At 49.9% G+C, this 27,266-nt stretch overlaps 1 protein-coding gene across 1 annotated transcript; it reads right to left on the bottom strand.

Annotated features, from left to right (window-relative positions):
• Positions 1-92: 92 nt before the first annotated feature.
• SNRNP200 (small nuclear ribonucleoprotein U5 subunit 200) lies at positions 93-26,945 on the bottom strand. The gene is made up of 45 exons (XM_059942479.1): positions 26,802-26,945; positions 26,118-26,281; positions 24,538-24,709; positions 23,585-23,777; positions 22,685-22,740; positions 21,396-21,494; positions 20,795-20,947; positions 20,590-20,689; positions 20,290-20,426; positions 19,619-19,702; positions 19,354-19,527; positions 18,928-19,065; positions 18,546-18,701; positions 17,788-17,958; positions 15,807-16,000; positions 15,465-15,588; positions 14,296-14,445; positions 13,949-14,059; positions 13,257-13,388; positions 12,899-13,087; positions 12,342-12,539; positions 11,786-11,938; positions 11,593-11,673; positions 11,164-11,247; positions 10,406-10,512; positions 9,967-10,085; positions 9,513-9,667; positions 9,211-9,400; positions 8,872-9,045; positions 7,741-7,901; positions 7,205-7,432; positions 6,673-6,864; positions 6,404-6,582; positions 6,052-6,203; positions 5,071-5,179; positions 4,414-4,522; positions 3,724-3,913; positions 3,463-3,627; positions 3,108-3,229; positions 2,690-2,833; positions 2,425-2,601; positions 1,977-2,137; positions 1,813-1,894; positions 610-702; positions 93-511 (listed from the first exon to the last, which is right to left on the bottom strand). The coding sequence occupies exons 1-45, from the start codon at positions 26,844-26,846 to the stop codon at positions 368-370; spliced, it is 6,411 nt and encodes a 2,136-aa protein (XP_059798462.1). The 5' UTR covers positions 26,847-26,945; the 3' UTR covers positions 93-367.
• Between the last annotated feature and the right edge of the window lie 321 nt (positions 26,946-27,266).

Raw genomic sequence — 27,266 nt, 5'->3', positions numbered from 1 at the left:
TCCCCTGCACCGGCAGGCGGATTCTTAACCACTGCACCACCAGGGAAGTCCGAGAAAGGAAACTTTTAATCTGGAATCACTGCAAAGACAAATGGTTTCTCCAAGTCATTTTATTAGAATGTGTGACTCAAAAGGAACTGCAAAGAGCACGCCTAAAAATGGTGTACACAGTTTATGCCTGTCACCTGCAGACACTAGATCCGAAGTTTGGATGGAGGGGAAAGTAGTGGGGTGGGCTGGGACCGCGACAGCACTGGCTGGCCAGACCTCACACAGACCGGGTCTCCAAGACTGAGGTCCCATGACAGCGTACATGTACCAAACAGGTTCAACTCTTCTCTCTGTGCAAGAGCAAAGGCCTCTGGACTCAGTCTGAGTCACTGTCTGTCTCAGCTTCCTTCACATCCACGCTGAATTTGTACTCCTGGTCACATCCCATGTAAGCGTCGCTCATGAAGTACAGAGTGTAGTTGTGGGCGCCAGTGGCCGGGGCCACAAAGTCGAGCTTCACCTGGAGAGAGCAGGCAGAACTCAGGGCCAGCTCAGACACAGGAAGAGTTCTCACCCTGCCCCATCTCACAGCACGCGAGGGCCAGCGGACACACTCACCTTGGCCTTCTGCTGCAGGGTCAGCCTCTTGATGGAAATGAGGCTATTCGACTTGGCATCTCCAATCACCACCCACCAGCCCTCTTCACGTTTCTGTAGTGACCAAAAGCCAACAATGTCAGCACATAAAACTTGATGATCATGACACCAGGAGAAAAGTTACAAAAGTAAGAAACCAGAAACCAGAAAGAAAGCTTTCTAAAACTTTTTCCCAAACTACAATTGGATATACCTAAGATTTTAAACTGTCTGAGGTGTCTCACATGAATCTTTAAGTAGGCAGATGAACTCATTTGTTGGTTCTAGCTCATTTCCTTGTCCCAAAGTACCTTCTCCCATTTAGTACCTGACACTAAATCCAAGATTCCACTATTAGACATCTAGTCTTTGGGGCCTCGCAGCTTTGAGTTCCTCAGAGACCCTTTCAAATAAAAGGCATATATGCCGGAGGAGAAAAACACGTTAATATGGAGGTGAGCCTGCCAGCACAGAGGATCCAAAGTAGGCCTCGGTCTACCAAGAATCCCCCTCTGCTGGCTGCTCCACTGTCAGAAAACCCAAGCATTCCACTTGAAAGCGCTCTTTCCTCAGAGCCTATTAAACGAATAGTTTGTAAATTTAAACATTACAGTGTATCTGGTTTCTCCTTTCAGCCTTCAGTTATTCTCCCATGTAAGGGATCAGATTTCCTCTTTGGTGGTAAAGAACCAAGCACTGGAAGCAGAGTAAGTGGCTGTGAGAAACGAGAGCGAAGAAACACCAACTAGAAAAGCCCAACTGTCCTGGAGACTTTTTTTTTTTTTTTTTTTTTGGCCGAGCGACACGTGGGATCTTAGTTCCCCAACCAGGGGTCGAACCCGTGCCCGCCCCCTGCATTGGTAGCAGGGAGTCTTAACCACTGGACCGCCAGGGAAGTCCCCCTGGAGCCATTTAGAGTTAAAGATAAATGCTTCTTCACAGCCACAGACGTCAACAACACCGCGCGACTGGGGCGTTCAATAACGACCAGTCACCTAAATTGCCTTCAAGCAAAAAACCACCAAAAACAGAAAACACCCATGGCCCCAAGATTAATCCTCAGGCCTGTGGCTTCGTTATTACCCTAAATTTCCTCCCTCAGTGACTGTGTACCCTTGTAGCCCAGCCTCTAGCCAGTGGGTAGGGCCTCAAGTGGACCCCTGGGAAGCCGCTCCCAGGATGTACCTGTGGGAAGAGAGGCGCAATCACGGGGCCTGTGACTTCCTCCTCTCGCTCCAGCTGCACCAGCACCACAACCGGCCCGCCACTGTGGGGAGAAACGCAGGTCGCACGTCACAGCTGTGCCCAGCAAGGACCCGGGGCGGGGCACCTGGCCCTCTCTGGCTCACCTGCGGATGCTGTCCTTGTCCACCACCTCGTAGGACAGCTCGATGTTGGGGTAGCGGTTACAGAAGCGGGCCACGTCTGCGATCTGGCTATCGGACAGCTGAAGCAACGCGTTGCGCTCTTCGTCCTCCATCTCCATGATGTCAAAAACACTCTCCACCCCCTGCAGCGGGTGTCAGAGGTCAGGGAAGAAGAGAGAATGCAGACTAGCAGCAGAGGGAAGAGGCTCCAAAGAGCGGCTACTTTTACTTCCTATGCCATCAGATCATCTAAAGAAGACACGGCTTCAGAAAGAACATGGCCCACAACTGTCAGGCCCTCTAGCAGCTCCAGGGCTAACACCTCCAGAGAAGCCAGAATGAGAAGGCTCCCCTCCACAACTGCCCCCAGTGCAAGACACTCGGCTCCCAGCCTCGGCCACCCGACACTCCGGGTCCCGGCCTGGCTCACCTTGTCTGTGCAACGTTTGATGTGCTCTGAGGTGAAGTGTGGCAGCTGTTTCAGGTATGAGTCCTTGGACCACATGGCTTGGGTGACCATCTGGGCCAGCTCCATGGCTGCCAGAGCCGGGCTGAGCCACCCGTTGCTGGAGAGGACATCCACACAGGCCTGGATGAGCCGGATGGCCTGAACAGGGACAAGAGAGCAAGAGCAGGCAGGGTTGGAACTGCTGCTTCACGGGCCACACGGGCCTCCCCCCGACCCCACTCGATACCTTGCTAAGGATCTCCTCTGTATCCGACTGCAGCTCAGCACTCAGCTGCATGCGGGACAGGTGAGCCTGCAGAAGCAGGTTGGTCTTGACGTGCGGGTCGTTGAACTTAGGGTTATTCAGCTTGTGGGGGACCTTCTGGGCCAACTGGAAAGTGGAAGAAAAAGAGCCGATGATGAAGAAGTGACCCTGCCTGAGACCCACTCTCAGGCACCACCTGTCCCAGGCTCACAACCCTTCAAAACTCAGAGGGGCGGCTGGGTGCCTGGGGGTGGTGGGGCTGAGACGTGTGGAGGTGCGTGAGGGAGGTCGGGGCAGGAGGGGTCGGTGTCTTCCTGCGGTGACGGGGCATCGCGCGCTCTGGGAACACGGGCCGAGCTTCAGCTCCAAGCATGTTCTCCTGAAGCCGAGGTGCCCTCACCTGCCGCAGGAGATTGTCTTCATGGTGCCGGATGGGAATGTTCTCATACTCGGCCGCATTGGAGATGATCTCAATAAGCCCTCGCACCTTGGTCTTGGCATTCAGGGACATGCTGAAGAGCTCTGAGAGAGGTAGGGAAGGAGATTTGAGAGGAGTCAAAGCAGGCAGAAAAGGAGCAGAGAGGAGAGAGTTAACTCCTGGGCTACCCCAGCTCCACCCCGCGATGCGTGCCTCTGACAAACACCGGATGGGGCACTGGAAGCATCATCATCTCTCATGCCCCATGGGCTGCAGGCCCTGCCTGAGATCCTTCTAGCTCAGGCTCTGCACAGACCCAGCCCCTGCCGGCCCTCACCAATGGTGGTGTAGTTGATGTAATAGTAGGCGGCGATCATGCCCAGGTTCAGAGGCGCCACGTCCATCTCGTCCTCAATGCTGATGCACTTGGACTGCTCCAGGTCACTCAGGGTCTGTTCCACGAGCTCTGACAAGTGGTCAGACAGGTGACGATGGGAGATGCCTGTGAAGGTGAGAGGTAAGTGGGGAGTCACAGGGAGATGGCGAGCAAGGGCTGTGAAAACCGCAAAAGGATAAGGTGTGCTCCAAAGCCACTGACCCTGCAGGTTGTAATAATTGGGGTTCTGTGTCATGCGGCGGTACAGAAAGGTCCAGGTGAGGTAGTCCACGGCGTCCTGCTTGTTCTCAATGGTCTTGGTGACAATCTCAGCATTGAAGTGGTCATGCATACAGTGGTCCAGGTGAGACTCTACTGGCAAAGGCTCATATAAGAACTTTTTGAAGAAATCCTATGGGAAAGAAGATAATAAAGAGTCAATGACAATATGGTCAAGGGGGAAAAAAATGGCCAAGGGAAAATGTGGCCCCTGTGTGACAGACAGACACAGCTAATCAAAATGGAAGAAACCAGCTGCACAGACAAGGTGAGCTGGGTCTGGACCTGGAGAGTTGGGTGTGTATGCCTGTTCCCACTGGCATCACTGGGTATTTCTACAGCAGAGACAGGGGGTACACCACGTCCCACATGCTGAGCAGAGCATGAGGGAAGATGGAACCAGCCAGAGGGAGAAGACCTCAACACATAGAGTCAACAGCAGTAGCAAAAACCAAAGGCTACAAAATTCTATGCAGCCAAGAGGCTTGTTACCAAAGCAACGTGGAAGATAAAAGAGGCAGAAGTTGACAGACAGAATGTAAAAAAATAAGTAAAGACATCTATCGAAAGGGAAACTAAAGAATCTGTTCTGAGGCCCAGGATCAAAAGACAGTGCAAGAGGCCCAGGCTGACCTTTTTGGAGCCCTGGCACATGATGACGCAGCGCCCCTCGTCATCCTGCAAAGGGCGGTTGGCGTGCCCCACCATCTGCAGTACGTCGTAGATGGGGTAATCCACGTACCTAGAGACAGGAGGGGAGAGGAGGCAAAGCTGCAGCAACAGACACTCAGGAGGATGACTCCCTAAATGTCAAAGAATAAAGTGCAAACACGGGGAGACGTGGGCCAATCACAGCAAAACTCTGTTTATGAGTTCCCATGCTCAGGCGCTAGTTTCATGCATTATCTATACATCACTTTAGTTTTCAAGTGTAAGAGTCATTACTTTGTTGTTCAGTGTCCTTGAACCAAAGCTATTAACCCATCTGATGCCAACAGCCAAATAACTCCCCATTAAAGGATCTAATATGTAAGGCAGGCTTCCAAACTTTTCAGCTATATAGTTCATGAGTAATCAAGTCACCCAACTCAAATCCAAATCTAGAAGCAGGTTCAGACATTAAAAATAAGTCCATATAAATAAAACCCTGGCTGGGGTGGAATCTCGGCGAGCTGTTTATTTCCCTAACACCTTTTCTTCACAATAGTGAACTTCTGGATTTGCAGGTGTTACGTTCATCTTAGGAAGGAAGGTCCCATTAACACAGAGCAAGAGCACGGCTGTACTCACGCGTGGATCTTGCCGTTGTAGTACTGGGTATCCATGATAATCACCAGGTGGGCGGCCACATTCATGCCCCAGCAGAGACTCCGAGAAGCTACCACCACCTGGATAGCCCCTGAGCAGCAGAGGGGAGAAGGAGACTGAGCACAGGGCTCCCTGGGTGAGGCAGGACCTGCTGCCTCCTGGGCAGGTAGTGGCTTATCTTGTGTTACGTTTCAGAACTCAGAGCAAAGCTTACCAGGAACAAGGTTTAATGACTAAGGGGCTAACTTGGTACTACAGGAGGTGGCTCTATGTCACTGTTGCTCTGCTGGGGGGGGCTACCCTGGGGGAAACGAGGTAATCCTGGAACAGAATCCCAAGCCCAGGGAAAGCTAGGCTCACACTCCTGCCTGACAGATGGGACTCGCTGACTGGAAAGGGCTAAGGCTGACTCAGCCACGGGCTGGCTCAGTACATGGTAGCAAAATCGAGCTCTGAAGGTGCCCCAGACCAGACAGATTCAGGGGTCAAAGAGTGACAGTAATGATTCTGGCAGGAGAATCTCCACTGCAGCTCCACTAAGCACTGTCAAAATAATACTCTGCGTGAAATGCCTGACGTCAACAAGGGACAGAGGCACACAGCCACCCAAGGGAAACAGAGTTTACTCCATCTCTAAGGCTCAACCACTTTGCCGAGCCTGCTATCTGTAGAAAACCAGGTCTAATGGCCAAATATCCTGGTCTAAAAAACCAGGTTCTGAAAGAGCACAACCTTATGTGCCTGCCTGCTCTCTCACCCAGAAAGTAGGGGTAATATCTGTCCCACCTTCACCACAAGGATACTGAAATCAAATGAGGTAACAGATAAAATAATCTGGTAAGTATCAATATTTTGAAAATGACCAATGTGCTGTAAAGAAGTATCACCCACGTCCAGAAGTTGAACACGCCCCCGTGACACCTCTGGATCTAGCCTCACTCTGCGCTCAAGGCTGCTCTCTACCTGAGCTGAAGAGCTGCTCCACCAGGCGCCGCTCCATGGGGCTGAGCCCCTCGTGCAGGTAGCCCACCCCGTTTAGCAGCGTCTCCTTGAGTGTGCTGTCACTCAGCTTCTCCAGGTAGGGGATCAGGTCCTTCTCCGTGCAGTGCAGGAACCTGGGCGGCATGAGCACTGACTCAGCCCGGAGCGCTTCGCCGCGCCCCCCCCAGAGACCCTTCCAGCTGTGCGTCGCCCAGCCCCGAGCCAGGCGGGGGCCACCCCACCCTTGTGAACAGAACACCCGGCAGGGTAGGCCAGTCTCACCTGAGCCAACCCTCACCTCCCCACGGGCCCCCAGGAGCCAGGCCCCGCCCACCTCTGCCGCTGGATGTCGGCCGCACACGTGGTGAGGATGTCGATGGCGGTGAGGCGCGTCTGCTTGCGAGACGGAACGAAGACAATGACGGGCTTCTTGGGCGAGTGCTTGGTGATGGCGTGGTACACAGGCTTGGCCATGGACAGCAGGCGAGTCTGTGTGTGGCTAATGTTGAAGCCCTGGAAACCGAGAAGGAAGAAAGGAGGTTACAAACCCAGGGAGCCCTGGACGTCATGAGGCCACGTGGGAACAGGAAGAGCGGGTCCCACCTGGATGTGCAGCTCCAAGGGCACGGGGCGCACATTCGGGTGGAAGTTGAAGGTGGAGGTGGCGCTGCACCCCAGCCAGTGGGCCACGTCCTTCGCGTTCGAGAGCGAGGAGCTGAGGGCCACGATGCGAATGGGCCTCTCGATCTGGGAGGAGATGTAGCGCATCCGGGAGCAGATCACCTCTAGGACGGGCTGGGAAGAGGAGCGGGAGTCACTGCAGGCCCGGGCGCTCCATCCTCGGCCCTGAGCTACCTTCGTGTGTAGCCCAACAACCTCGAGATGATCTCCTAACCCTTCCTTGTGATTAAGGGCTCTCCCGTCTTTGGGTCCACCTCCTCCACGGCCAATCTCCACTAAGCAATGCTTTTCTCCAAGAAAACTACAAAAAAGTCTCAGATCATCCTTTCAGAATAAGGTGACGGGCAGAATCCTCTTAGGAGAAGCCCTAGTCTCTGGCCCTCACCTAAGGCCCAAGGCCAAGGCTACTCTGCCGGTCCCAGCCCCCCTCCTATGCTGCAAGGTCAAGCCATACCCCATTCTCGCCCCCGATAAGGTGGACCTCATCCACCACGAAGAGGTTGATGTTCTGGACATTCTTGCGCTGCTTCCACCGCCGGGAAAGGATGTCCCACTTCTCGGGGGTGCTGATGATGATGTTGCCTTTGCCCAGAAGCTTCAGGTCCGTGCTGGTCTCCCCCGTCAGGAGCACCACCTTCTTGCTGAGCCTGTCCTGGAACTTCTCGTACCAGTCCATGTACACCTGGCGGGCGGGCAGAGGGCGGGCAGAAAACATCAGGCCACATCAGGCTTCAGTTCACGAATTATGAGAAAAACATGGGAAGCCAAACACAGAGGCCTGTCGCCCTGTAGCTCTCAAGCTAAATACTTCGTAACCACACACCAACTATAAGTGACCGGAGAGCTTCCCTTTAGTATATGACTGAGGAAATGGCTACCAGCAGGCAAACAGTCTTGCCCCAGTTGGCTCTGCGAATTTCAGGGCTCAGAAAACCTTGATCTGGACTCAGAGATGAAAACGGTTTCTGGGAAAATTCACACGTGACACACCTGCTCCGCCAGAGCCTCCATGGGGGTGATGTAGACACAGCGGCCCTCTGAGTTCTGCAGCAGCATCCGCAGGATGGCGAACTCCGCACAGATGGTCTTCCCGCTGCCCGTGGGGGCCCCCACAAACACGTTGTCATCGCTGTTGTACACGGTGTTAAACACTGAGAAGTGACAGAGAGGCAGCGTGAACACCGAGAGAGACTCGGACACGCAGGAAACTCAGCCAGTCAGCCCAGAATGGCAACCATGAGTGGTGATGGCACAGGGCCCCCAGCTGCAGTCGGGCCTGCGACATCTCTCCCCTTCATCCGCTCCTTCCCACACAAGAGGAGGAGAAGGGACCAAGATCAAGAGTTCAGGGTCCCTGGAGATTTGCGGGAGGACAACAGAAGCAAAGGAGGTCAGGACTCCCTCCTTGCTTCTCAGGGACAGGATGCCGAACCAAGGGGAACTGGCTCCCCTCCTCTGCCCCTCCAACCCTCTCCCGTGTTTCCTGGAAAGAGTCAAATACACAGAGAAGGTAAAAGCCTAATAAGCAAGCCCTGGCATCCAGACTGGGTTAAAATCAAGTTCTACTATTTATTAGGCTGGTTCAATTGGGGTGCTTCTCCCTGCCTCGGTTTCCTCATCTGTAGAACAGGACACTGATGGTAGTATCTCAAATGGTAAATCCCTGTTTGCTAGTATCTCAAACAGGATTGTGGGAGGAATGAAAGAGAAAACACTTGGGATGCACCCAGCCCAGAGTACTTAGAACACAGGGCATGCTCTGGGAACACAGCTGTCGTTTACAGCAATGAAGGCGGAGGAGGCCTCGGTCAACGCTGCGCACTCTGGTTCAATACTGGAGCCTCCTGAGCCTGAGAAATGACAGTGCACCATGATAATAAGACCTGCTCTACCAACCCTCCTCAGGGAGACGTGCAAAGAAGCGAAGCAAATCTAATAGAAAACAAGGGCTTCTGAGAACGGAAAATGTCCCGGCTGCTCCAACAGTTGGCACTGATGAGCTCCCACACCTGCCAAGCACCTGAGGGCCCTCCTCCCCCTCCTCCCGCAGAACCTACCTGTCTCCAGGGGACCTTAAAAGGCCTCCAAAGGAACTGCCCGCCTGGAAATGGAAACACCTACCCTGGGTCTGGATGGGGTTGAAGAAAGGAAATTTATCTTGGTAAAGGCTCTCAAAGGCACTGTTTCTCAGGGCAGACACGGGCAAGGGCTGCAGGTCCAGAAGCTCGGTTGGGGGTGGGTACTTCTCTGGCAGGATCAGGTGCCGGAAGGAGACAGGCAGCTGGGTCTCACAAGCTGCCAGAAAAGAAACGGGAAGGGCGGTCAGCACACTGGGAGCCCCAAGGCAGCATACACAGCACTCTCCCCAACCAAGTGTGGCGCAGTACAAGGGGCAAGACACGCATCTAACTGCCCCGGGAGGACCTGGCCCAGGGGACCCTGCGGAGGAGACGCACTCACAGAGCCAGCGGTCAGACACCACACGGATGAAGTACTGAGGGGGCAGCGGTTCAAAGACGGGCACGAAGAACGTAATGAGGTGCTCGTCCTGCGCATACTTGGCCTTGAGTAGGAAATACTCGTGGTGCAGGATCACCTCGCTGTCCACATCCTCCACCAGAATCCAGAACGCCTCTGATGAACCATGGACCTGCCCACAGGGGCACAAGTGACAGGAGCATGAGCTGGCGGTAACTCAGCCCTCCAATCCCGCTCTCCTCAAGATCCCTCTGAAACCAGGCCCCTGCCTCACACAGCCTGACCTTTTCATCCCACTGGAAGTCGGGCGTGATGGTCAGCTCCACCTTCAGCGTGGAGCGCGTGATAGGCTGCAGGTGCACCGACAACTCCAGCTTGGGGAACAGGTGGACGTATTTGTGGATGGTCTTCCCCATCTTGGGCATGCGGATAAGCTCCCCTGCGAGGACACAAGAGAGCATGGGGCTGCAGCCCAGCCTGCCTGATGTACCTGCAAACCCAGCCCTGAGGGCCACCAAGGGGAACGGGCGGATTCCACTCCAGAAGGGCAGGCTCTTCCCTCCACTCTCAGTGGGCCCAGAGGATTCAAACCCCGAGACCAAGAGCAAGCCTATTGCTAGTGGGACGAGACAAGCGAGCCCAGGATGTCAGGGCACGAGGCCTAGGAACTGGAAAGCAGGCAGGCTTAGGGAGACATCTGAGCTGTGCGGACGAGCAGGAGGACGGCTTCCCACACACCTATCTCATTGTGATTCAGGTCATACAGACGCTCAAAAGGGAAGTTTTTCTTCTCGATCTTCTTCACTACTTCCTCAGGGAGTTTCCGGAACTGGCGCAGAGGACACATGGACTGCCACCTGTCCAGGAAGGAAACAGAACTATCAGTCCCCTGTGCGGGCCTGGAACAAACTGCCCTCCTCACGGCTTCCAATGGATGAGCTGTGACCCACAAAGCACGAATGCTGAAGACAGACATCTCCAACTATGCCACCCTCCCCGACTCCACCCTCCCCGACTCCTCAGCTCCACCCCAAAGGGCCTGCCCCCTTCTCAACTTTCACCCAGGTGCATATTTCACACAACAGGGCGAGATCTGACGCGCTCTAAGGCTTTCCCACCACACCCTCAGCCCGGGGACCCCCACCGTGTGAGTAGCTTCCAGCTCACTGGGCCTTACATGCGTTTGTCAATCATCTTGCAGAGGTTCAGGGTCTTGTCTGTAAGCTGCGCCCAGCCTCGGTTCAGGACAATTTCAAAGATGGCACGCATCAACCGGCCAGCCGACTGGGGAAAGATGAAGCGTTCCCCCTGTCAAGTCTGCACTGTCCCCAGACCTAATAATGCAGCCACCTGACACAGGGTTTAATTACCTCAAGCTCTGATACAACCAGCTACACCAACTCAAAACCCAAGTCCCTCTGTCATGACCCACCCCCGCCCCCAGCAGACGCTGGCTGACGCAGGACAGTCAGAGAAGTGCAGCTAGAGCTCAGCGCCCAGCATTGTAACCTTCCGCTCACTGCATGATCGTAAGGCTTTTGACTCATTTAGCATTTAGAGTCCTAGCAAGAGTAAGGGTGCTAGTGACTTGCCCTGAGGAAAAGACAAAGAGTAGTTAATAAAGCCTTTTGCCATTTCTGGGTTTATCTAGGAGCCCAGCAGCCGTAATGGGAAGTCCCTCTCCACAGGGAAGCAGACACCGTGTCTCGCGATCTCCACGTGGAGCCTCCCCAGCATCTCTGTAAAGGCCTCACCTTCCCACGCGCTCAAGATCAGTAAAACAGAGCGGCCGGACCACACGCGCACCAGCCGACAAGCCACCTGGGGCACAACTCAGCATTCCTTCTCCCTCACTCGTGTCAGGCCTACTTTTTACCAGACACACACAGAACACGGGATGGGAACGTACCAGGGGTGGCACAACCCTGCCCTCACCTGGGTAACATATACCATGTCGGCCATCAACGCAAAGCCCTCCAATTTCAGTTGCGAGATGAAAGCTTGGAGAAGCACATTGATCTGGAAAAAAGCAAATCAGCCAGAAGGAGGCCGATCACTGAACCATCCGAAAAAGTGAATACATTTCTGCTCTGGGCATCCGTGCCCGGTAAGACCTTCTAGAGCTCTTGATTTGCAGACATTAAATAACTGTTACTCCATGTAAAAAGAACATGTGAGAAGGATGCAGAAACTCGGAGAACTGAGCAGATTACCAAGAACAAACCCAAACTCAAGGGTCATCTTTTGTTTTTATTTTTTTTTATTTTATCTTTTTATTTTTAAAATTCTTTTCTAAGGTTCATCTTTTAGAAGACTAGGAAAACCACCTGATCCTTACCCCAAGCAGAGAGGAGCTGGGCTCACCTTCGCACTGGGTTCCTCAATGCTCTCCTTTACAGGGATGGGCACCCTCTCCAGCAGCTTCTGCAGCTCCAGCTTCTCTTCCTGCCACAAGAAGGAAACAGGTCAAGAAAAAGCCAGGAGGCCAAGGAGAGAACCAACCAGTGACGTGGCAGTGGGTGCCAACTTCCAGTTCCAACATGCTGAGTGGACTCACTTCTCTCACGGTGATGTTCTTGAACTCTGAGGACAATGAGAAGACTCTGAAAAGCTCAATCTCACTCAGGGTGGGCTTCAGCAGCTGGTTGTAGGTCTGTACCGTATCATTGGTGATGTAGTAGTGGCTGGCTATACGACCGAGTTCTGTCACCTACAAAGAAGGAAGACTCAATCCAAAGCTGATCAGTAACAAGCGGCAACCTCTCACTGTGGACAAGAGGGGCCCACTGGGTGAACACACAGCGATACAAGTGCCTGGCCCAAGCACAGGAAGAAGGATGGCTCAATAAACTGACCTAGAGTGTGACTTGATGCCCACACAGACAAGAGAGCTGGATCAGCTACCACAGCTCAAGATATGGAAAGGAAGCACCGTCAGGTTTTATACCATTTTAGAAGTTCCCAGGTTCAAAGGGCACAGTCCAATGCCACTTGTTTTTCTGCTGTTCCAAGCAGTGGGCAATTAGGCAGTACTTGAATCAAGACAGTGATCTGAAAAATTGTCTCCTGGGGCTCCAACTTCTGCAGGGACCTCCGTCCCTCAGCCCACTCACCTGGAAGTTGCCCGTCTTCTTGTCGTACTTGACCAGATTGTTCTTATCCAGCATCAAGGCAGCAGTATGAACCAGATCCAGTCGGCGCTGGTCCAGCAGGGGATCTCCCTTGAGGTCATCATGAGAGATGCCATAGAGGGTTGGGGATCGGAGCATTCGGATATACAGGTAGGCGTAGCCCAGCCAGTTCACTGCATCCTACAAGAAACAGATCATGGGCCTTAGCATGCAGAACTGATGTCCAAGTGAAAAGCTCCCACAGAGCACTTAGACATTAATTCCCAACTATGACGATATGTATTATACTGTCTTGTGAACGTTTATAACATTTCATTATTAAGAAGACAGAGTCCTTTCTAAGATTTTGGCAACAAGGGGAGCTGTCAGCCAGAGACCCAAGAAGCTTGAGAGCCTGCTTACACTGAGAGACGTGGGGCCCAGGGTTGGAGGACGCCGGTGCTGGTGGCCCACAGCACAATGACCGAGACCACCTCACTCCTGGTAGCCTGGCCTCTCTGGAGAAGGCAAGAGGTGCCAAGGACAGAGCCCTCCCCTACCTTTGCGTTCTGGACGTTCCCCAGCACGACTTCCGCGTTGAGCATGTCAGGCAGCTTTGATACCATCTGGCTCTCAATAGGAAGCTGCTGATTGAGGAGGGACAGGTAGTACTGCAGCTCCCCATGAGAAGTGATGAGTATGCCTTCGCCCTTGGTGTCATACTGCGGTCTTCCTGCTCGTCCCAGCATCTATAGGTCAGAGACAGCAACCAAGAGGGCTATGGCCACAGAGCTCCTGGGTTTGATTCCAGGCTTCTACATTATGGAACCTCACCTTCCATCTGCCATCTTTTGGGCCTCCTGTGTATAAGACACAGCATGCTTTTCCCCACTGAGAATAAACTCAAAAGCTCCATACCTGCAGGATGTCCAGTGCCCCCAGTTCTGTCCAGCGCCCCTTCTCTGGACTGTACACCTGGGTGCCTTTGATGATGACGGTATGCGCGGGGAGATTTACACCCCAAGCCAGGGTTGCCGTGGAAACTAAAACCTACAGAGGCAAGGCAAGGTAATAAGGAAAACGGACGTTACCACCACAGATTACTATCCTCAATTTCTCTAGGCAACTGGCCTCAGAGCTTCTAGCAGCACCGAGGTGGGTCCCGTACTTGCCAACATAACACCAGAATAAAGAGGAAAGGAGTCCACGGGTTCCTCATCTCTTCAAGAATCAACATTTCAAGGTTCTAGAGACACTTAAGAGACAGATATGCAGACCTATATGAATCAACTTAAGGTTACTAGACAATTTAAAACACAGGCTCTCCTGAGAGAGGGAATGAACAAGGTCCTGACCTATGTCTGACAATATCTGTAGTCACCAACATGTTTGCTTTGCTGGGCTTCTCAGGTGCTTTCCTGAACTCACTCATCTTCCCTCGTGCAGGACATGAAGAGTTGGGAGAAGGGGTATGACATTACACTGACTGTACCTACCCAACCCTCTGACCTGGTTTAACTGAGCCAGAAACAACGAAGTACCAGGCACAAACATATGGCACAACGTCCGATGTTTCCAGTCTTCTCCATCTGTGCTTTGCCCACCCTCACCTGAATGTGTTTATCAGCAAAAAGATCCTCTACAAGTGTCCGGTCAACTCTGGTCATGCCCGCATGATGAATAGCAAAGCCATAGGGCAGGAGATCCTTCAGCTCCAGGTTCTGGGGAACAGAAAAGAACAGGTGATGAGGTGAGCCTTCCTGAGGGAACTCCCCCAGAGACGAAGCAAATCTCTTCAGCTGAGACTCTGCCCCTCATCTACCCACATATCCACAGCCAATCAATCCTCACCCTGTGTGAAAAAGCACCACCACGCACTCCCGGAGGACCACTGGGACAACTCGGATTGAGCCAGTTACCAGGTAGGAATGAGAGAGCCGGGCCTGTCTCGCCTCACCTTGCACTGCTCGGCTTCTGTCCGAAGGACTTCTGTGGAGGCCGAGCCCTCTCTCAGAAACAGACCCAGCGTGTCCTTCTCCAGGCACATGTCCCGGATGGCCCTGGCCGTCTTCCCAGTCTCCTTCCGGGAGTGGACAAACACCAGCACCTGAGTAGAAGCCCCAGTTTGCCACAGTCAAGAGACACAACTCCGACAGTCACCCCCACGCCCCTGAGGAACCAGCAGAAGCAGAGGCTGCACCATTATCAGGCAGGAAACTGAGGTCTTGAAGAGGGGCGATGGCAGTAATGCACACTGGCTCAGAAGCCTAACAGGGCCCACAAGACCCTAAGCAAACGAACCTACCAAGTACAGTGATGAGGGTCCTGTAACTGGGAAACTAAACTAACTCTTAGCACCCCATCTTTTAACAGCAAGTTTAAATATAATATGAATGCACATTCAAGAATCTCAATTAATTTGTGTTCAAGTACCTGATGAGATTCTCAGCTGCTAAAATGTTATATAAAATAACGGGCACTGGCCTTTATAAATGGACTTAGGAAGTAAGTCTCAGTATGAGACAGGCACTATTTTGTAGGAAATAAAGTCCTCCAAGTATTTAGTGCCAAGAAAAGATTTGTGTCTTCATGTAAATTCTTATGTTTTTTAATCAGGCAAAATAGTCAATGTTCCATAAAAAAATTAGATCATACTTACTAGTAAAATGCCCTTTCACTAGTTTTTAATTTTTATCTTCATTTTTACTATGTTTTTAGTGTAAGTCACCCAGATCTTTTATGGAAGAACCCCTGATAATGTAGATAGACAAATTAATTATTTGTGCCTGGTGATTTCCTTTTTGAGTTTTTAAATTACAAATTCAATTTCTTTAATGGTTACAGGACAATTCAGATTATCTGTTTCATCAAGGCTGTTTCGGTAGTTGGTTGTTTTTGAGAAATGGGCCCATTTCCTTTAGGCTGTCAAATTCATGTGTAAAGTTGTTCACAGTATTCCTTTACTATCCTTTCAAATGTAACAGATTCTGTAGTAATATCCCATTTCGTTTCTGGTACTGGTGATTTGTTTTGTGTCTTCTCTATCTTTGTCAGTCTTGCTTGGCTATCAGTAAGTTAAAAATTCAAAAGAACAGAGTTCAAGAATAACGAGAAACTATGACAGACCTGATTTTTTCCAGCATGTTCCATGATTTTCTCATAGACAATTTCATTCATGATCTGGAAACGCTTGATAGCTTTTTTCTCCGTAATGCCCACGTAAGTCTGTTCTAGAGGCACTGGGCGGAAGCTAGAAGTTCAACAGTTAGACAAATGAGGCTTCTGAGACAAAAGTACTTAGGAAATAAACAGTCCTTTCCACTGCCATGGAGCAATATTCCTCTTTTTGGATTCATATCACATCAAAACCCAAAGGCCATTCTAAAACCCAATCTAATAGAGCTCCTTGGAAAAGAAGGACAACAGGAAGGTCACCCTGGTTAAACTTCTCCCAGTCTTTTCTTATACCTGTTGTCGAAGTAGAAGAGGCCCTTGGCAGGGTCCACACGCAGAAAGGTGGCCACATCTTCATAGTTGGGGAGGGTGGCACTAAGACCGATGAGTCGGACATCCTCTTGGGTCATCTCAATGTTCCGGATGGTCCTGGCCACCAACGCTTCTAAGACAGGACCTCTGTCATCGTGGAGAAGATGGATCTCATCCTAAAGAATGGGAGGGCAGCAAATTACCTGTAGGACTAGAGAAATGTGGCCCCCTTTCCTGAGAGTATTCCCATTTTGTAGGTACACACCTAATATGCCAAATAAAGAAGAAAAGGGACCCCAAAGCCAAGGAAACCCAAAGGATGAGATAATATTCACCGTGAAATACCCCAGGAAATAACATGTTCCGACCACGAGCTGCTTTGCTACAGGTCAGTGAAACAATGCTTTACGGTAAGAAAATCTGATACTTCGGGTAAATGAATTCATAACTCCACTCAAAGGAAAATTTCTTTACTAAAGATAAAGCTTCTGATCAGACCATATTTATATCATATAAGGTTTTACCTCTGGGCAGTTACCTTTACCAAGAACGAATTGCATAATGCATCAAATGAAGAATTCACATAGCCTAAGGCAGTGCTTCTCAAATTTCAGCAGGCATACAAAGCAGGAGGGGATCTTATTAAAATGCAGATTGTATTTCAGTAAGTGGGGGCGGGGACAGGGACTCTGCATTTCTTTCTTTTTTAAAACTAATACTTATTTATTTATTTTGGCTGCGCTGGGTCTTAGTTGTGGCACGCAGGATCTTTCTTGCAGCACGTGGGAATCTTTAGTTGCAGCATGCTGACTTCTTAGTTGCAGCATGCAGACTCTTGGTTGAGGCATGTATGTGGGACCTAGTTCCCTGACCAAGGAGCAAACCCAGACCCGCTGCATTGGGAGCATGGAGTCTTATCCACTGTGCCACCAGGGAAGTCCCAGGACTCTGCATTTCTAACAAGACTTTGAGTAGCAGACTCTAAGCAGGGGCTAGCAAATTTTTTCTTGAAGGCCAGAGAGTCAATATTTTAGGCTTGTGGGCCATACAGTCTCTGTTACAAATACTCAATTCTGTCACTGCAGCACAAAAGTAACTGTGAACAATATGTAAATGGGTATGGCTGTGTTCCAATAAAACAAAAATCAGTAGCCACAGATTGCCAACCCTGCTCTAGAATGCTGCAAATCAACAAGCAAGGTCTCCTTTCTGCTTCCCCAGACAACCAAAAGAAACAGCACTCAGACTGTCATTCCTCCCTGGGGGCTTCTGTGTATACAGGACACAATATCCTGACTCTTTACTCATTCCCTCTGAGAATGGATTATTTATAAAGCCCTTTAATGTTCTGGGAGGATATAAGCATCAACAGTTTTTTTAATTGTCTGTTTACATTTATTTCAAAATATTTGACATAAAAAAAGTATACATGGGGCTTCCTTGGTGGCGCAGTGGTTGAGAATCTGCCTGCCATTGCAGGGGACACGGGTTCGAGCCCTGGTCTGGGAAGATCCCACATGCCGCGGAGCAACTAAGCCCGTGAGCCACAACTACTGAGCCTGCGCGTCTGGAGCCTGTGCTCCGCAACAAGAGAGGCCGCTACAGTGAGAGGCCCGCGCACCGCGATGAGGAGTGGCCCCCACTTGCCGCAACTACAGAAAGCCCTCACACAGAAACGAAGACCCAACACAGCCATAAATGAATGAATAAATAAATAAATGAATAAATAAAAATTAAAAAAAAAAAAAGTATACACGATATGGTAAGGAGCATGCACCTACTGGGAAGTGTTTCAATTCGGTGCAGATTCTCATTTAGCGGAAAGAGCAATGCTGACAATAGCTGCCATTACGAAGGCCAGTAACTGCAGGAAAGGCACTGAAGAAAAGTTTAGCATTAAAACCCAGCAACCCCTCCTCAACCAGGCCTGGGCTCTGCGTTCCCACAAGGACCCCCTGCTCACCAGGATGATGAGTCGCACGAGCTGGGTGTAGGTCCGCTCCCCACCCTTGCGGGTAATGATGTCCCACTTCTCAGGGGTGCAGACAATGATCTGAGTGGCACTGATCTCCTCCTTGCACAGCTGGTGGTCTCCAGTCAGTTCTGCAACAGTGATGCCGTACGTGGCCAGGCGCTGGGTGTAGGAAAGGCACATCAGGCAAGAATGCTTGGAGGGGGCCTGGACTCCACACTCTCTGTCTGTGAAGTCTGAGTGTGGGGTACTGGAGGTAGGTATCAACCCTTCAGGGAAATATCAAGTGTATGAGGTCGATCATATGAACATTTATTTCTAAAACAAATCCAAGTTTACACTCAGGCTAAGGAAGCAGAAAAATGCTCTCTGGGAGCTCTGCACACAAGAGGGGGAAATGGAAGCTTGCAGACAACAGACCTGGAATAACACTAGATCTATTATCAACCACCCATGTGAGTGTTTCATAAATACTCCGATAATGCAAATGATACCAACTGCAGAAAATTGCTAAGGGGAAGATTAAAAAGATGGTAAACCCTTGTAAAAGCCCAAAACAGATCCAGAACTTTCTCCTTTCACAAACACTCTGTACTTGGGTCAAGTTCCACCTTCGAAGGAGAAAAAAAAACACCACACAAGGCATTCCAGAAATGCCCTAATATAAGAAGCAGAGAAGCACCAGGCCTGTCCCCAGTACTTTGATAGCTGCACCCAATATCTTCTGGAGGAAGGTTCTACCCCCTTACCTTTCCAAAACTGCCCACCATCTCCTGCACCAAAGACCGCATGGGGGCGATGTAGATGATCTTGAAGTCATCCACGTTGATAGTGCCATCCATGTTAATGTGCTTCCCTATCTCTCGGAGCATACACATCAGGGCCACGTTGGTCTTACCCGCACCCTATGGGAGGTCAAGGACAAGAAGGCCTGTGTACCTTGTTATGCTCACTACCCCAATTTCTAAGGGCTTATCACCAAAACAGAGCATGTCCTGCGGATTTTACCCTACCATTTAACATCTCTTCCACCAAATGAAGAATTAGGGGGTAAGGATGGAAATGAACAATATTGCCACCTAAAATATACACCGCGTTCCACAAGAAAAAAGCAGGCAGGGCAGTGCTTACGGTAGGAGCGCAGAGCAGCAGATTCTCATCCGTCTCCAGAGCAGCACGGTAGAGCTTACTCTGGATCCGATTCAGTGTTTTGAAGCCCTCAAATCCAGCCTGGGCATATTTGGGCAGTTTCTCCACTGGAAGAAGTTGCTAGAAAAAAATGCCATGCACATCACATGAGCAGCACCCTTGAGCAGACTGTGGTTTTGCGAGATTGCACTTTCCAGCAACCTCCCTGCATAACGCTCCACTAAAGGCCAGACCAGAGAGATCAGTATTGTCCCCAGGGCTCAAAATCAAAACAGGAAAACTCTGCAGCAGCTTCCACTTCTGGAATAAACTATCTGTGAGACAAGGCCACACTTTGGTCAATGGGTGGAAATCCAAACTGGAAGGGAGGCGAAGTGAGCAGAAAACTTAGAAAAGCAATTCACTCACTTCTTCAGAGCCGAAGGGCTTGGGCTTCAGAGCAGGTACATGCACCTCTTCATAGCCCTTGCGCTGGCGACGGAAGGATCCGTCAGGAAGCTGACAGCGTTTGTTGGCCATGAAGTGGCTCCCCTGGGTAAAAACTAGGTCCTCCAAGTCCAGAACCTGTCGTGGAGCCAGTGCCTGGGAGTATGAAAAACAAGAATATAAAGTGAGCAAGCTGAGCAAAGGAGTTTCCATCCCTCACAGCCTTGGAAATGGCCTTGGTACCTACCTCTCCACCCTGGTCCAGATCCATGGTTTCCAAATCTGTGTCCATCCGGGACTGACGCACTCGCTCTCTCCGAGACCTCTCCTCCTGTGATGCGGAAAGACAGAAAGAATAGCAATGATTCATCACCATCCCAGCTTCTTGTCCTTTTCAGTCCCTTGGCTGAGCTTGACTCACAGGTGCTGACTAGTAAGTCCTGAAACAGAAAGGTGGCCCTTTACGTTCAGACCCTTGAGGACCACCAGAATGATGAAATCAAACCACTTTCAAGGGACAATACATAGTCCTGGGATTTCAAAAGTCGATGTTCAACAATGCAACATCAAGGGCTATCCTTAAGGGACAGAGTGTGGGTTCTGTGTTCAGCAGACACGCGTTGTGTTCCTGTACTACCAGCAGACACCATGACTTATTGTGTGAACAAACAGCAAAGGGCCCAGGTGCTGGTGACGATAGCAGCAGGTCAGCAGTCTCTCGACCACACCAGCGTGAAGGTGTTGATTCCATGCTGTACCAATGACCAAACTCAAAGAATCTGGAGAAATAATCCACTTCTTCAACTTCCTGCTTTAACAGGACTTTAGCTTTTTGCTGCAATCTTCTAACTAGCGTCTCTTTTCCAAAGCAAACACTCTAACTCAGGAGTCAGACAGACAAACCAACCCAGCCCTTACCCGGATCAGATCCTCCTTCTCCGTTTCGTGGAGCTGGTAGAGGAACTTGGACAGCTCTGGGTCAGCTTCCATCTTTCCCATGATCCTTTCCTTTTCAGCTTCACTCTGTGCACTGGCCAGCAAGGTACAGTATAAAACTGCCAACAGCAAAAGGAAGAAAGGGAAGGTGAGATACAAAATCAACCTTCAACCCTGGGGTAGAAAGAAAAATACATGAAACAACTGGCGAGGCTATGAAGGCAACACAACCTCTATCACACACCTACCTACGACCCAAAAGCGTTCTCCATATATACTCACTCATCATCCTGTGCTGCCGCAACACCTTAATAAAATCAAAAGTGTTGAAGCCAAGGAGCAGAACCAGCTGGTTCTCACATTCCCGGTCATCACTGGCCGTCTGCAGGGAGAAGGTAACACCACGATTAAGGACACAGCCATCTGCTTCCTACACTGCCCCATCTGCTAAGACACACGGAACACAAAAACATTATCCCGGCTGTACCTTCAAAATCTCCAAGACTTCATCTGCCTTCTTCTGCGACACAATGGCATCATCATAGAAGCGACTGAGCTGCCGCTGGAGCCAAAAGGCATCAATATCCCGAGGGTGCAAATCCTTCTTCTTGGAACTCATCAGTTCCCCTGAGGCCACAAGCTACAAAGTAACCAGGCACTGAGCTCACTGTGTCTCCATCTGCCCCACGTGCTTTCTTATCATCCTGCAACAAAGCTCTGCAGGCCACCCACCCACAGCCTACCCTCTTCCGAGGACTTTCGGGGTGGGGGGGGGGAGGGCAGGGGGCCGGGGGGGGATGACAACTCTGCTATACTGAGTTCATGAGCACACCAAACCCACCAAGACTTCATCAACACATGCCTTTGAGAAAGAGGGTGACTGACTGAAACCTTAAGAAAAATCAAGACACGAAATGTTTATCACAGCTCACCCTATGAAAAGGTAGCTCAATACATAATACATGACAGGACCTATGGGAAAGGTATGGGAAATACATAATACATGACAGGACCTAGGTATGGGAAAGAAGTGCTACACCCAGAAATAACCTGCCCTGCAGCGGCGGGCAAGAGCAAGCTGTACTCACATTAGCCGAGAGGGTGCAGCGTACCACCGCCTCGTCCCCTTCCATGTCGTCGTCCGATGCCTCTTCTCGAACCTCCCCGTACACATCTTCATCACCTTCCTGTGGAAACAGCCCGAACCCCAACTCGTGACCTGGAGCTGATCCTGGCATCACCACAGAACCTCTCCCTCAAGTCACTTAAAATAAGCTCCATGGTTAGAGCAAAGGCTTCTGCGGTGGAACCAACAACTTACTGGAACCAGGGTCAGCCTCATTCCAGAGTACATTTATCAGAAGGACCAATACAGAAGCACACTTGGGAAAGCACACAGTGACCAGAAATGTAGAGGCCACACTTCGCTTGCTCACTACTGTCTTTACTCACACACCTGCCTACAGATGTACTGTGTACTGAGCACAGGGTCATGTTAAAAGCAGGTCCTTAATAATAAGCATTTGTTCAATGAATGAATGCTATGAGCAAAGCATTCTTTTAGTTTGTTGCTACTTAAAATAAAGAAATTCTACTAACTCTACTGGAGGAAGGGGCTCAGCAGTCATCTACTTAATCATATCGTTTGAAAGGTGGAGACACTGAAGCAAAATGACCTGTCCGACATAGGACCAAAATTCAGCCCTCTCGGCTCCCAGCTTTGTGCTCTCTCCTCTGACTCTCCTTTGCTACCCCTTCTTCCTGTCCTAGTTTATGATATCCCAAAGCTGGCGGTTTACCTTTCAGGAAGCCAAACACACCCACTGAGAACTCGAATGCAGCTCTGCACATTTTTTCAAGTGCCCCACTTGTTCCTATTAGTTATATTCAAGAATTCTAATTAGATGGTAAACCTCAGTGGCTGCTGCAACTGTTACTGACACAACCATGTACAAAATATGCCCATGCTCTGTGGCAAATGTGCATTTTTTTTTGAAATTGGCAGTAGGACACAGTACTGGAAAGAGGAAAACTATCACAGTACAGTTAAAATGCAGTAAAACAGGACAGCACATTCCCGAAATGAAGTATATGCTGTACTTACCTTTTTTTCTTCCTTTTTGCTGACCCACTTGGTTTATCTTCAATTATTATATTAACTTACATTTATAAGTTCAAATTTGCTTTATAAAACCAAAAAATAACCATAACAATTTTTCAGCGAAATAATATTTATGCCCAAGTTTGACACCAATACAACACCATAAAACTTATCTGGCTTAAATTACGGCACTTCTTTATATCAGAAGTGGTCCCCTCACCTTAACAACTGAAAAAAAAAAAAAGACGAGACTGGGTCTGTTTGCTTATCACTTACCTCCTCATCAGACTCAAACTGTACATTCACACCATATGTTTCATCAATGTTGTCATCTGAAACGGTGAGGGATTAGAAAAAGAGGACAGGGAACAGTTAGTAAAATGAGGCACTAGGGAGCTAATTTCCTCCCTAACTGCCTGACTTGCCTCTCCTCAGGACAGACCTAAGGTCTAAGGACTAACAGACAAATGATCAACATAAGAGAGCCTGGGACTTCCCTGGTGGCGCAGTGGTTAAGAATCGCCTGCCAATGCAGGGGACACGGTTTTGATCCCTGGTCCAGGAAGATCCCACATGCAACAGAGCAACTAAGCCTATGCGCCACAGCTACTGAGCCTGAGCTCTAGAGCCCACGAGCCACAACTACTGAGCCCGCGTGCCCCAACTAACGAAGCCCACGCGCCTAGAGCCCATGCTCCGCAACGAGAAGCCGCTGCAATGAGAAACGCGCGCACTGCAACGAAGAGTAGCCCCCGCTCGAATCAACCAGAGAAAGCCCACGCACAGCAATGAACATCCAACGCAGCCAAAAATAAATTAAATAAAACAAATAAATGTACAAAAAAAAAAGAGAGCCTCCTGTGCTGCCACCACCAAGGCCTGCTCCAATCTGCCGGCCGTGGATACGGCCCTGCTCTGCCTGCTCCACCCTCCACCCAGGCCCTATCCAAGTTTTCTCCCATGTTTTATACAATAAAAGGGTCTCAGAATGAGAAATGGCTACCGGAATCCAGGGATTCTGGTGTCCATCAATCATAACCCCTCCAAAAAGACCAAACAGGTTATGGAAACCTTGTAAAGCATCTTTCAGATGCTTTAATGGCTGAGGCTAGAAGATCACCTTAGGGGTCAACGAGTATCCAGTTAATATGGTCAGGACACAAAGAGCTCACTTACCCATATTCTGGATTTCCTTGTCTCCACCATAGTCTGTGATCTTTTTGCCCAGGTTCACTAACACATGGTATCTTGTATCATCTGTCTGACCCAGAAGCAGATCAATCTCCTTTCTCCTTTCCTTGTCCCGAAGCTTTTCATTCTTTAAAACAGCTAGAACTTCATCAGCTGCCCCACAAAGGATATCACGTGGCTGGCGGCAAAAAAACAAAACAAAACAAAAAAAATTCAGAACGAGACAAAGACAAAGAACATCACTGACCAGCTTTACGTGACAATAGGATGTGAAGAGCTGTATCTCTTTAAAACCTGCATACCAGGTTCCGACCATTTTCACTAATGTTACTTTAAAAATGCCACCAAAGGTCACAAAATTGAAGGAAGACTCATCTGTTTCAAAAAATCAGGTAAGTGGTCTTAGGAAGACAGACACGGCTTCCACAGCAGTGTGCCACAGTTCTCCAGACGGGAGAGGCACTCTGCAGTCCTGCCCTAGCCTGCCAAACTTGTGGCAATTCTTCATCCTCACCTCCTCTGGCAACCACCTCACCAGAGTCTCTCAGAGACCCACAGAGGTCCTTAATCTAATCACATGTATAATGCTAAGAGCACAGATTCTGGATATAAACTACCCGGGCTTACATCCTGGCTCTGCCAAACACTACCTCTGTGACTTGGGAAGATTACTTAAGTATTCTTTGCCTCACACCTCTCTTCTGTAGAATGGAAAGTAAATATTAATAGCACCTGGTCATAGAGCTAACATGAGAACTGAAAGAGAGAAGACATGTAAAATGCTATCCCATATAAAGTAAGTGCTCCATAAATATTAGCCACTTCTGCATATCGGTATGGCCCACACAGGAAAATACACAGACAAGGTTCCTCTGGTGCCTCCCAGTTGTGACTTCCTCCCTCTCCAAAAACATGGCTTCACCCTCTGGCTGCCTCACCTGGTCCCCAAGTGCAGCCTGGATGAAGCTGAGCAGCACTTCGTAGGTCTCCCGGGTCTCTTTAGTTTTGGGCTTGTAGATGATGCCCACCATCTCATCAATGCCCTCCGAGAGCAGAGTATAACCCTTCATCTTGTTGATATCATGCCGGTCCTCGTCACGCTTTCTTCGCCTAATGGACAGAGTGTGATGCTGAACGGGCAGAACCTTCCCTCTCAAAGGCAAGACTAAAGGAAGCCCACCCCACCCTCCTCCACACAGGTAATACTTAAAACCACAAATCTGTATCTCAGCAAATGATTCCCATTTGGCCTTAGTCACTTGCAGGAGTATTTCTTTATGGGAACACAGTAACAGAAAGGGAATACTCTGACATTCTCTCACTAGATGCATGAAATTTTACAATGAGACATCCTCCACGTTCATTTAAAAGAGACAACCCTTTCTACTTTGTCTGACAATATATGATTGGATTTTGACTAGTTTTTTATTCCTCAGACACATTTTCTTTTTCTAGCCAGAAAACCGAAGCTCCAAAGGAATCTACTGCCATCAATTCCTGGAGAAGAAGTCATACTCTGCAAAGTGGAGGACCAATGATATGTAACTCATTTCAAATACAACTGCTTTAATCAAAACCGGGCCTACGAATTTTTTAGACTTCATCATGAGAGAAGAGGAAGACAGAGACGATCAGGGTCGAAAGATAACAGTGAGATAAAGTTCAATGATTTTTTTTAAGTTTGGAAATATATCACCCCGCAAAAGTAAAAAACAACAAAAAAGCAAAACAAAACACCTGCCTTTCATGCTTGAACGGTAGTTTATAACAACAAAACTGGAAGTGGGCAACAGCAGACAAAAGAAGTAGGGGTGGTTAGTTAGTAATAAAAGAGAAGAGTGAGAAGAGTTACTGAGACAAGAGTTTAACGGGACTTCCCGGGTGGCGCAGTGGTTAAGAATCCACCTGCCAATGCAGGGGACACAGGTTCGAGCCCTGGTCCAGGAAGATCCCACATGCCGTGGAGCAGCTAAGCCCGTGCGCCACAACTCCTGAGCGTGCGCTCTCCTGCGAGCCACAGCTACTGAGCCCGCACGCTTAGAGCCCGTGCTCTGCAACAAGAGAAGCCACCGCAATGAGAAGCCCACGCACCACAACAAAGAGTAACCCCCATGCGCAGCAACGAAGACCCAATGCAGCCAAAAAATAAATAATTAAAAAAAAAAAGTAAGGGGTTAACAGATAAACTACTATATGTAAAATAGATAAACAACAACAACAACAACAAAAAGAATTTACCAAGAATCTTCAAAATACCATGAAGAAAATTAAGATCTCTCTATGGATGAGAAACACATGTTGAAAAAAGATCTAAAAGTTGTTTTCCACTTCAGATACACTTGTTTAGGCCAAAGAACCTTTCGATTCGTATGTTCTGTTTTTATCTTTACTGAACTGTTTTAACGCCACTGACATCTCACTTGCACCAAGCAATTCAGCAAAAAAAAACCACTGCTCAAATGCCAAGGGAAAATTGACTTTGAGTCTGAAGAAAAATCATTTTCCCCCTGCTACTCACTTGGCTCTTCTTTCCTCTTGCATCTGTGGTTTCGTCCGTTGAGCCTTATCTCCCATCCGGGTGCCCTCCAGCTTCCCAACCAGGGACAGAACCTCTCCTGTGGGTTCATCCCGGCGGGTCCGGTCAATGAGAGAGCGGTCAGCTTGGAGGACAAGATTCGAGTTCTGAAAAGATCACAATGTTATCGAAACTCTGACAGGAACAGGGCCAATGCCGGTACCAAAGGGATACCAGCTGATAACAAAGGAAGTAAGAACTGGGGCAAATAAGTGACGGAAATCACTAGTCGGAATAAAAAGATGTTTTCCTTAAGAAGCGCATCATATAATTGAGCATAAGCAAAGGGCAATCAAATCATTAGAACAATCCTTGCTCCTAACACTGCCCATAACTCCGCCCTGGGAACACTGTCGGGCACGCTGGGGATGACATACGGAAGGGGGCGGGAACAGGGCCGAAGGGACAGGGAACAAACACTCCTGGCAGAGCTCTTAGCCCATCCCGCTCGGCCCAGTCACCAGTGGGGTTATTCATATCGTCGTGTACCCCCTCCTTCGCCTGAATCTGATTTCCCCTCTGCTTTCGCGGTTCTCCCGTAGGCCTTCAGAGTGAAACTCCCTTCCTCAGCCTCCCGCTCCCCACCGGCCTCCTCAGCCCAGAGCCCTCCTCCGAGCCCACACGCACCGCCTTGTACTCGTACTGCAGGCTACGAGCGGTCACATCCGCCATGGCCGCGGATGCTCAGGGGGTCTCAGAGCTCCGCTGCCCCCACCACACGCTATAGACTGCCGCCGCTCTCCACTACCGCCGCGCCTGACGCAGGAAACACGCACAGGAGGGGAAAAAAAAAAAAAAAAGAGACTGGCTCCCTTCCGCTTCCGGGTCGCGCGCCGGGAAGTGCAGGTGGGGCATATCTCCGGCGGATGCGCCCCGGTTTTCTGCGACCGTGTGGGCTCGGTGGGCGGGACCGGCAAATCCCGGGACTCTCGAACGACGGGTCCGGGCCAAAGCCAGTACTCTCCCTATCTCGGGTTCCGGCCTTCGTGCCGCAGGACTCCTCACATCTTAGCGAAACGTATGCCTGCTTAGCCCGCTATCCTGTCCCACGCGCTTCTTCCCCTGGTAACAGTCCTGTGAGCTCTGCAGGCA

Source organism: Balaenoptera ricei, chromosome 13, assembly GCF_028023285.1.
Source record: "Balaenoptera ricei isolate mBalRic1 chromosome 13, mBalRic1.hap2, whole genome shotgun sequence".
NCBI lineage: Eukaryota > Metazoa > Chordata > Mammalia > Artiodactyla > Balaenopteridae > Balaenoptera > Balaenoptera ricei.
The sequence above is the reverse complement of the archived record's forward strand: the minus strand, read 5'-3'. Positions and strand labels throughout refer to the sequence as shown.

Excerpts from the sequence above, each read along its gene's own strand:
- SNRNP200 (XM_059942479.1), bottom strand. The coding sequence starts at position 26,846 with ATGGCGGATGTGACCGCTCGTAGCCTGCAGTACGAGTACAAGGCG. Across the intron at positions 19,528-19,618 it reads ATCTGGACCAGGGTGGAGAG|GCACTGGCTCCACGACAGGT; the intron begins GTAGGTACCAAG and ends TCATACTCCCAG. Across the intron at positions 2,834-3,107 it reads AAGACAATCTCCTGCGGCAG|TTGGCCCAGAAGGTCCCCCA; the intron begins GTGAGGGCACCT and ends TCCACTTTCCAG.